The 10,714-nt window shown below is 43.6% G+C and overlaps 1 protein-coding gene across 1 annotated transcript in view; it reads right to left on the bottom strand.

The window, feature by feature from the left end:
• Window positions 1-401: 401 nt before the first annotated feature.
• The window catches only part of LOC131200567 (melanotransferrin-like), a 33,246-nt gene continuing 22,933 nt past the window's right edge, over window positions 402-10,714 (bottom strand). Inside the window, exons 11-16 of the mRNA XM_058187528.1 lie at window positions 9,578-9,772; window positions 4,023-4,179; window positions 3,514-3,581; window positions 3,249-3,436; window positions 1,027-1,231; window positions 402-540 (exon numbers count right to left, since the gene is read on the bottom strand). Of these exons, the coding sequence (XP_058043511.1) occupies window positions 473-540; window positions 1,027-1,231; window positions 3,249-3,436; window positions 3,514-3,581; window positions 4,023-4,179; window positions 9,578-9,772 (881 nt within the window). The 3' untranslated portion in view covers window positions 402-472. The remainder of the gene's footprint in view (window positions 541-1,026; window positions 1,232-3,248; window positions 3,437-3,513; window positions 3,582-4,022; window positions 4,180-9,577; window positions 9,773-10,714) is intronic.

Genomic DNA, 10,714 nt, shown 5'->3' with positions numbered 1-10,714 from the left:
CTTAACATGTACATCAGTTGTTGTGTTCCAAGCAAAGAGAGTTACATGCTGTAATGAATCTTTCCAAGCATGTATAAGACAGTAGATGTAAGTATGACCAAGAATGTCTCCTTGTCTTTCTTACCAGACTCCGTATCAAGTAAAGCAGCAGCCCCCAGACTCCCAAGTGAGACGGTTGGAATGAAAAGGCAATTTAGAGAAGGCACTGATTTATACCTGTTACCACACAATCTGGCTTCAGTGCTGTTGATTTTATATGATGTCCAAGTCCATTATGTCTCCGCGTTTTGTGCAAAGAAGGTCACTGACTTGCTCAATATGTCATAGTTAAAAATATGTGAATCTTATCAATTCACTCTTAGAATGCCAGGGAAGAAAATTAAATATTCCACAATTGTTGACTGATTCCAGGATTGCCTAATTTTAAGTCTTGTGGTTACATTTTTTATTGTTGCACCCGAGCTGTGGCTCACTAAGTGAAAATTGTTGCAAGAGTCAGAATTGTCATCAGGAGGAGAATCACATTCAGAGACTTGATTGCTGGAGCGTAATAAAAATAAAGACATAAAAGCATTATTAGCAATCTTTCTAGACTGAATTTAGGGAGTCAGCCTGAAGTCCACCCAGGAAGGTGCATTCCGATTTGGCTAAATGGATCTCTACATTGAAAGCAGTTGAGCATGTAAATGGCTTTGTTTCTGCTGCATCTTTTTGTTGCAGATGCTTGCAATAGAATGGAGTACAGGCTGCATGTGAAAAGTAAGTCCTGCTATTTACTACCTATATATATACCTTACATACACCCCACACATTCAGTCCTTAAAAGTTGAAAGAAACAAGGGACTCCCTGAATCAGGGAGAGACATGGGTCATTTTTTGGGTCATTTTTTTCCAGACTGGCTTTCCATAAATGGAATGGAGGTCCTCTACATTACCAGCCCAGACACTTAAGGGTCTTCCTAAAATAATTTCTTTTTCCTTTTTAATTAGAAAGGGGGACGGCTTCCCACAGCACGATGGGCTTACCAGCTCTTGAGCACTGGGAGGAGGATTCCAGGATCCCTTCTAAAGAGTCCAGGAACGGCTGCCCCAGCCAGGACTCGAACGTTCTTCTCTCTCCCACTGGCACAATTTTAACCGTGGAATCCTTGAAGATTAAATCCTGCTTTTGGAATTCTGATGAACTGAACATTTTAAATCGATTCCCGTTGTTGTCATTGCCAAAGAAATCCTGAAAGTTAAACAAGCGTTTTTCTAACAGACACTTGCGATCCCTTAGGAAGCCCTCTGCCCAGGGTCGTGCTCTGCCAGGAGCTGCTGGGGACCCTGTGGGGCCCTCTGCCCTTCAGAGTAAAGGGAGCACCCATGCTCGCCTAGAGTACAGGCTTTGACACACTGCAGATCCCAGGCAGCTCCAGTCCTCAGGGAGCATGAGCGTCCAAGCATGCCAAACCCTAAACTGGGCTGAGAAGTTGCAGTACCCACATTGCATTCTCTGCTGAAACAAATAAGCCCTGTGGTTTTCACCTTGTCTGTATCTGCTGCTGCTATAGTATGTGGGGAAAGAAATCTCCATTGACAAGATGGCTACTCAGCTGTGAAAAACCAAACACCTTGGATAAAGAGTAGCCTCTGTAGGTATAAGGAGGAGAATCTGTCTGATAATTCCTTCCAGACTGTGCAGGATTGCCTTCCACGGTTGCCCTCTGTCCCTGGAACTGGCAGCCAGGCCTTCTCACTGATGTGGCTAGCCTTCTGGAACAGTTGAACTACATCCTTCATGTTCCTGCACTTCCCCATATAAATGCTGCATGTATCAAAAGGCCCATGTTATGGACTTTGGTATTTTACATAATGGGTGAGGAAGGGAATTGTTCTTCTTTTGTTCACTTTTAAGTCTTTGTCCTAACTTTCCATCAGAATAAGTTGCCTGTGGCTTAAGTCCATTGTTCGTATCTTTCACTCTAAGACTATTGTATTTTTTTTAATTTTTTTTTAAAATTTATATCCCGCCCTTCTCTGAAGACTCAGGGCGGCTTACATTGTGTTAAGCAATAGTCTCATCCATTTGTATATAATATACAAAGTCAACTTTTATTGCCCCCAACAATCTGGGTCCTCATTTTACCTACCTTATAAAGAATGGAAGGCTGAGTCAACCTTGGGCCTGGTGGGACTTGAACTTGCAGTAATTGCAAGCAGCTGTGTTAATAACAGACTGCATTAGTCTGTTGAGCCACCAGAGGCCCTATGTGTATGTGCATTTCTAGCTTACCATTTCTCCAGGGGCTCAAGGCAACAACTTACACGGGGATCTTCCTTTATTCCTACAACAGCAATCTTGATAGGCAGGCAAGAGGGCCATGCTGGTCTCAGAGTGCCCTTGAACGGGGTCTTCCAGCCCCATAATCACAGCACACCGGTGGTGTTCCATATGGCACAGCAAAGAATAAGTTCTGATTTCCCCTCTTAGCCTCAAACACCCACTTTCATTGATCTCTCCTTGTAGGATTTAATTCAAATCCCTTTAATTCTTTTTACTCTTCTTTATAGTATTCTATTTTTTCCCCCTGCATCTCAGGATGACATCTAGACAAATCAGGAGTGGGTTGCTCCCAGTTCGCCCCGATTCGGGCAAACCAGTAGTGGCAGTGGCAGGAGGCTCCACCCACCCACCTACCCAGACATCATCAAAAATGATCTGCACATGTGCGCTACTGAAGCGAGCGCACCCACACGCTATCAATAGCGAACCTGTAGCACCGGATTTTGAAACCCACTACTGAGACAAACACTCTAAATGGAATTGAATGGTTCAGAATAGAGGAACTATTGTGCCTTATCATTTGCAAATGACATCACCACAGCTACCATTCAGGTTACCTATTATATAATTGCCTCTGGGTTTACTCAGTATGCTTAATTGGCTCTGCTAAAGTTGTAGTGGCTGCATTCACAGAGTAAGTACAGCTAGTATGTTTCAATATTTGCTTCCTTGGCATTTTGTAGAAATCAAACCTATTTAGTTAAATTTTTATCTCCTGCAGTATGTCTACTATTTCTATAAACTAGAGCAGAAAAACAGTAACTAACAAGCTAGTGGTAAAGTCCCTCATCTGGTATTCCCAGCCTGGTTTAGTGACGGTAGACTCGCCCAACCAGGCTGGAACCTTCCTAAAAAGTAAAGGAGAAAAGCAAATGGCCCCATCATGCCAATGAGTTCCTCTCACTTCTCAGGCTAAGCCTACCTGAGCCTTATCCAGAAGTCCATATACAACCAGGGCATTGGTGTCTGGGTGGACCATAACGGCACGAGGAGGCACTTGACCCCAATGACAACCAGCAAACTGGTTAACTTCAGCACGGGCACCATTTGGGCACAAAAGCTGGAAATCACCAGACCGAAGCCTTGAGGCCCAATCATCACTATTGTGCCCTGAAAGAAGGAAAGAGAGGCTGAAGCATTTCAGACATGACGGTCAACACAGCCATATGATGAAAGAGCTCACCTACCATCGGTGTTTTCAAAAACTGAACTATGCTTGACAAAAGCCACATCACCATGACCCTCTGCTAAGCATCTGCAAAGAAATCATTAATCCCATTAGCCACTCTGCTGCAGGGGTGCAAGCTAGCCCTCCCCCCCAAGATCAACCAGGGGCCCAAGAGCAGCCCGTGCACCCTGCTTCTCTCCTCTCTGCAGAATAATGTTTCCATTTATTCCAAGGAAGAGGAGAAGCTGGCTCCTCTCTCCCAACCACAGTGCCTGGTGATAGCTGGGAGGGATGGGGGTGGGGATGGGGGAGAAAGTAGCCAAAGTACAAGAGGCATTAAAAATAGGTAACATCTACTGCATATTTTTGACATTCAAATATAGATAAAACTCAGCACTTCTCCATTTTGGTACTTGCCATGCTGAAATACCACTCGATCAGACAGAAAGGAGTGACTTACTCCAGAGGGCAAGGAGTGAAGCTTGCTCCTTCCTAAAACTGGAAGTGAAGCCGCCTGTCTCTCATTACCTGAAGGCTCCTGTGTAGCCATAATATGTCTCCTGGCTGCTGGCGTTGCACCTGAAATTTCCCTGGCTGTCCCCAATGCAGAGCTCACAGAGGTTGGCCGGGTAGCCCTCCTTCTTGGCCGTTGGAATGCAGCTGGCAGAGAAGAAGCCGCTCACCGCTGAAACAAGAAGAGCAGAGCCGGGGAGAATCCGTGAGGACGACACTAGGAAGAACTTGACTCAGCGACTGACGATTGGCCCACAATCTCTACTGGACATTGGTTCTCAAGCTTCCACGACTCTTTCTGAAGTCAACCTTTCTAACATGACTTCTGAACTCCCCTCCTGTCAGCCTGAGGTTATGCCCCAGTGTTCTTGATTTTTGCTCACTATTGAAAATTCTTCTTCTAGAACCTTATTCACAGTCTTAATATGTTTAAATGTTCAATTCTGCCCCCCTCTTTTGTTTTTGTCCTCCAGGCTATACATATTCAGTTCCTCCCGTCTCTCCTGATGTGCTTTGTCCCTTAGACCTTGTGCCATTTTTGTTGCCCGTCTCTATCTTATCAGTATCTTCTTTCAAGTGGCGTCTCCAGAATTGGGCATTGGGTTCCAAAGGAGGTCTGACTGAAGCCCTAAATCCATTTCTTCTGTAGTTCTGTCTAACACGGATTCCCCCAAGCACCATATTCTGCCAGAGGATTCTTTTTTCCCCAACTGCAGGATCTTAGAAACATTGAACTGCGGTTTCCACATTTTTTACCAATTTTCCAGAAATGCCAAATTGTTTTATATGCTATGAATACCGCAGGACCATCAACTCTATTATACAGCTTTGTGTCGTTAGCAAAAAGACAGACCTTACCCAGGAATCCCTGTTATAACCCTCAGAAGCACATGGAACAGAACAGGACTTGGGGCTGAGCTGCCTGTGATGGGTCTCTGTTTAGCAACCACAACAACACTGGGATCTGTCCCTGAGTTGGTTTCCTATGCACTGAACCACCCCGTGGTTAAGCTCTTGCCTGTACGATTTTTGTATGAACTCATTAAATGGAATCAAACGCTTCACTAAACTCCAGGTGCTCAGTGTCCACAGCACCGCCTTCATCTGCAACATTTGTGGCATAGTTAAAAAAAAAAAAAGGCAGTCAGGTTAGTTTGACCTGATCTGCCCCCCTCTCCCCTCTCAGTAAAGCTCTGAGTTCGCTTTGGGTCCATCGAGCTGAGTGCTTATAAATGTTCCTTAATCTTTTTTTTTCAGGTAGTTCTCGACTTACAACCATTCATTTAGTGACTGTTGAAAGTTACAATGGCACTGAAAAAGTGACTTAATTTTATTTATTTATTTATTAAATTCCTATGCCGCCCATCTCCCTACAAGGTGACTCTGGGCAGTTTACAAATTATAATAAGTGAAAAATAATTAAAAGATTAAAAAAACCATTAAAATATTATTAAAAACTGCACTAAAACCACGCCTACAAGAGCCAAGAGAAGGGAGAACCCGGAAGCATCCCGGCGAGACGGACGGGGAAGAGCGAGCTCCGCTGAGGTTTGCGAATTCCCCAGGCCGACAAACCGCTGTTAAGGGGTCTTCGGACCGGAAATGTCCTGTAGGGGCGATGAAGAGGGAGAGGCACCTCAGATGACCATGAGGAATCAGCAAGTTCCTTGGAGGTCAGAGAAAAGCTCTCCGACTCAACGGCGGGGGCGGGGGCTATGGAAGCCATCAATAAGCTGGGGCAACTGGAAAAGAATTTTAACAGGAGTGGTGATTTGAACAAGATGTCGAAGCCGGGTGAGTGAGTGAACACCAACTCACAAGAAAATACCTTAATTGATATTTGGGGAAAAATCATTGGCGGTGGAACAGCGGCTAAACTAAGAAGTAATACAAAAATTATATAATTAAGAGAAACAGAAACATTACCCTAAGATCTGAGAAAACTTGGAACTTTTAAATTAAAGCAGAGACTCCTCAAAAAAAAAGGGGGTTCAAAGCAGGAGTGAAATCTAAAAATTTTCCATACCGGTTCTGTGGGCGTGGCTTAATTGGTGGGTGTGACTTGGTCAGATGACTGGGTGGGCGTGGTCAATAACAATAATAAAAATAATAAAGTATACAAAATAATAAGAGGTACCAAAAACCAACTTTCACACTTTACACACACACAACACAACACAACACAACTGACTCACACACAATGTAAAAGCAGCTGCACTTCACCCAAAATGGCACCTGCAACAAGCAGGAACCTCACACAGCCACAAAAAGCTCAAAAACCAACTTTCACACTTTACACAAACACAACACAACACAACACAACTGACTCTCACACAATGTAAAAGCAGCTGCACTTCACCCAAAATGGCCCCTGCAATATCCAGGAACCTCACACAGCCACAAAAAGCTCAAAAACCAATTTTCACACTTTACACACACACAACACAACACAACACAACTGACTCACACACACAAAATGCCACATACAACATAAAGCAATTGCTGACTAAGGAGATGGATTTCAGGCAGGCAGCTTCAGTTGCTAGCTGATGCAACTGATGTAAAGCATTGCTTTCCCAGCCGGAAAGGAGCAGTTAATTAGGTAAGTGCTTCATCACAGTCCAGAACCTCTTAAAAGGAAGTTTTCTACAAGCTCTTCGGCTGAAGAGCTTGTAGAAAACATGTTTTTAAGGTTCTTAGAGGAACTCAGCTGGGATCGCCAGAGGAGCCTTTTAAAACCTTTTTTTTTACAACCTCTTCAGCTGAAAAGGTTGTTTTAAAAAAAAAGTTTAAAGGGTTCTGACGATCTCAGCTGAGCCGTGGGATCCTCAAAGGCTTTTTTTTACTTTTAAAGGCATGTTTTTGGCTGAAGAAAAATTGCTTTTAAAAGTAAAAAAAAACTCTGCTGATGGTGCAGCTCAGCAGAGGCAGGGGGCGGGCCAGGGATTTTTGCTACCGGTTCTCCGAACCACCCGCCACCATCGCTACCGGATCGGGCAATCCAGTCTGAACCTGGAGCATTTCACCCTTGATTCAAAGGAACCTTTTAAACAAAGTTGGAAAAATTTGGGACTTTTAAAATTTATTATTGGAATATAAGAAAGGGGGAAGAAAGGAAGAAGAAGACTGGATATTTGGAAATAAGACGTGGGAAATCTCCTGACTTTCCTATTCTATTGCAAATTGGAATTAAATAAACTTGGATATTGATTTTAAATTGAACTAATTGGAACTAAATGGAATACTTAAAAAGCTAAAATTGAACAAAGTGCGGCTTCAAACAAAAGAAACAAAATGGATACTTTTGTTAATTATTGATTAGGCTGTGGATTCTAAAAAGACACCCTCAGGCAGAAGAGAAAACTACACTGACTAGCATTTGTTGTGGAAAATTCCTCTGCTGAAGCGATAAGACTAGTGAGAAAACGAGAGGGAGGCTTTTCCCTGTATGCTATTTGACTTTGAAGATAAAAAGAAATAAAACTTTGAAAATACAGAATGGCACAGGGAATAATCGAAATGAAAAAGATGTATATTACTTTTAGACAAGAAATAAAAGGAATAATTACAAGATCATATGGAAAACAAGAACCAGAGGAAGCAAGAGCACCACTGGAATTTACACCAAATAAAGAAACCATGAAGCAAGAAATGGGACTGGAAGACACAAGAAAAAATGTTGATGGTGAATTTTTAAATAAGGGCGAAAATTTAAATGAGTTTAAAGAGAGAGATGATAAGATGTATAAAGAAGGGGAAAATAAAAAAGCAAACAGCATAGAGAAACCAGAAGGTTACACTGGGATTAGTAATAAGAAAAAAGAAATTATCAAGAGGAAGATGAGAATTTTAAACAGAAAAGTATTACAAATAAGATTGGGCAAAAATAAGAAGGAACAAGGAGTGGCAGAAAGGGAAAAAAAATACAAAGTCAAAAGATTACTTAGGGTCTAGTGGAGAAAAGATAAAAATGGGGGAAGGGAAGAAAAGGAGAGCGGATGGAAGTACAGGACAAATAAAGAGAGTGAAAAATTTGAAGAGGAAGAAGGAGAAAAAAAGAAGGGGAAAAAAGAAAATACTTAAGTAATGAGTGTGGATTTTAACATGAGAAAAGTTGATTGAAGGTTATGATAGATTTTTAGTTACAATGATATTGAAAAAATTATTATGTAAATTTTTTTAAATCGAGTCTTTGCTTGTTCTCCCCTTTTTTTCCTCTGGATGATGCAGAATAATCTACAAATTGTTATTATAATATAAAGATATGATTGATGATGATGTTTAAGCAGAAGATGTAACAAAACATATACCAAGGGGGAATAAAAGGGTTTGATATAAATGGGAATAGAGAAAAGGGGGGGAAAGAATATAGTGACCAGACGTCCCGCTTTTGGCGGGACAGTCCCGCTTTTTAATAATTTGTCCCGCGTCCCGTGGCAATTCCAAAAAGTCCCGATTTTTTTTTTTGTTTCACTCCCATTCTCAGAATGGGAGGCGGCAACGCAAGAGGAGGAGGCGGAGAAGGGGGAGTGGCAGAGAAGGGGGCGCGAGAGGGAGGAAAGACGCTGCTTGACTTCACCCGAGAGGAAGAGAAGACCCGAGAGGAGAGCCGAGGAGAGCCGAGCCTGCCTGGAAGAGCGGAGAAGCAGCAGCCGCTCCTCCTCCTTCAGGCAGGTGGCAAGACTCAGCGCGCATGCGCAGCTCCCCTTCCCCGCCCCCCGTCAATGGTGTCCCGCTTTGCCATCGCTGAAATCTGGTCACTTTAGGAAAGAAGTGTAACTAGATATAAAGATTAAAGATGGGGGTGAAAGGCAATTAGATTTTCAAGAAGATTGTAAATAAGGAAAGGAAAAATGAGAGAAAATATATTGATGAAAGCATGGAAGGAGGGTTGGAAAATAACAAATTGGATTTGAACATGTACCTGGCAGATATTTTGTTCAGAAAAGATGTTGTTTATGTTGTCTGTGTCTAAAAAATAAAAAAACTTTACCCAAAAAAAAAGAGAGCCAAGAGAAGGATGGGATGGGGATGAACCACCTCCAGCGGTGAGTGGCCCCCTCAGGGTCCCAGGCCAACTGACAAAGCCAGGTTTTGGGACCCTCCTGGAAGGCCCAAAGGGTGGGGCCTTTCCCACAGGGATGCAGAATGCAGTGTGGCGTGCACAGTCCTGGGACCTACTAGGGCTGCCCATATCACATGGTGCGTTGGTGTGTGAGCTGCATCGGTTGCCAGTTTGCTTCAAGATCCAATTCAAGTTTTTAGTTGTTACCTTTAGAGCCCTACATGGCATGGGTCCACGGTATCTGGGGAGCTGTCTCATCCCGAAAGGACTGGCTCCTCCCACTTATGCCAGTGGAAGCGGCTGTGATGGATCCCAACTGTTAAGGTATTGAAGCAGGATCAGCCTCTTCTGCTGTGGTAGAACGTCCCACGGGGATGGGGCCATAGCAGAAGAGCTCTTCTCTTTGATCCTGCCTCTGCTTTAATACCTTAGCAGTTGGGATCCATAACCCTAACCCTAACCCTGTCAATGATGGGCTCCAGTCACACACACACACACCCTTTACCTTTGAGAAGGTTGCATTCCTGGGGCTGAATGAACCCCTTTCGCAACAGCAGGCCGATGGGTATGTTCCAGCCGGCCATCCGCCCATAGCCAGTGTGACAGGACCTTTTCTGTTGTAGTTCATGGATGCTGAAGACATCAGACGTTTCTCGCTTCACCACTGCCACTGCATAGTAGGTGCTCACGGTATCTCCGTCTGCACGTAGGGAGGAGAAAGGGAGAGTAAAGCAAGCCTCGAGCTGTCCCGTTCTATAACTCTGCTTCCAAGGCTTCAGAGGGTGCCCTAAGGCCACTCATGGGGAAAATGATGAGGGATGAACTGTACCACTCCTTGTCATCTTGGTCAAATTTGGTGGGTTCTGGAAGGTACAGTAATCTGGGCTATGTTCAGCCTAAGACTTGACAATTTGAAGGGCTATCACAGGGAAAAGAGGGAGGATTTATCCTCTGCAGCTCTTGAGAAGAAACCAACAGAAGCTTTCAGAGAGAGATGGAAACACAAAATAGAGTAGACTGATACTAAGCAGTAGAACAGCCTGTCTCCTGAAAACTAGTGGTTTTCAAGCCAAAGTTGAATTTGTCTGGGATGTTCTGAGGAGGATTCCTGCCCTGGGCACTAGAACTCGGTTAAGTCCCTTCCAACTCTGTTGTTCTGTGATTCTAGCTGAAGGCTGTTAAATTAAGCTGACCCCCCCCCATCAAGACGAGAGCTGTGCTGTCCTGATGGAACTGGGTTCAGTTTTTGTCCTGTCAGGGACTGGGTTTCCCCTGGATCAGCAGATACATTCTTTTGGAATTTTTCAAGTTCATCTTTTTCAGTAAAGGCTTACGTAGCTCCAGTGAACCGACATGTTTTAGGCCAATGAGCTGGCACATCCCACATTTCAGAACGGAATAACTTATGCATACCGATCAATGCACTGGTATTTCCCTATTTCAGGACTAACTTGGAATATGCAGCAAGTAAGAGCTGCTTTGGGGAACATAAATCAGAAAGCATTTTGTGGGTTTTATACCAGCAGTACAGTAACCACAGGTGCCCCTGAAAATGAAATAGCTGGAACTTAAGTCCTTCTGTCAAGCGTGCCTCCTTCAAAACTCAAGAAAGAAAACCCCCCAACTCCATTGTTTGTAGAGA

The sequence above is a fragment of the Ahaetulla prasina genome, chromosome 6 (genome assembly GCF_028640845.1).
Source record: "Ahaetulla prasina isolate Xishuangbanna chromosome 6, ASM2864084v1, whole genome shotgun sequence".
Taxonomy (NCBI): domain Eukaryota; kingdom Metazoa; phylum Chordata; class Lepidosauria; order Squamata; family Colubridae; genus Ahaetulla; species Ahaetulla prasina.
This window is presented reverse-complemented; position numbering and strand designations above follow the sequence as displayed.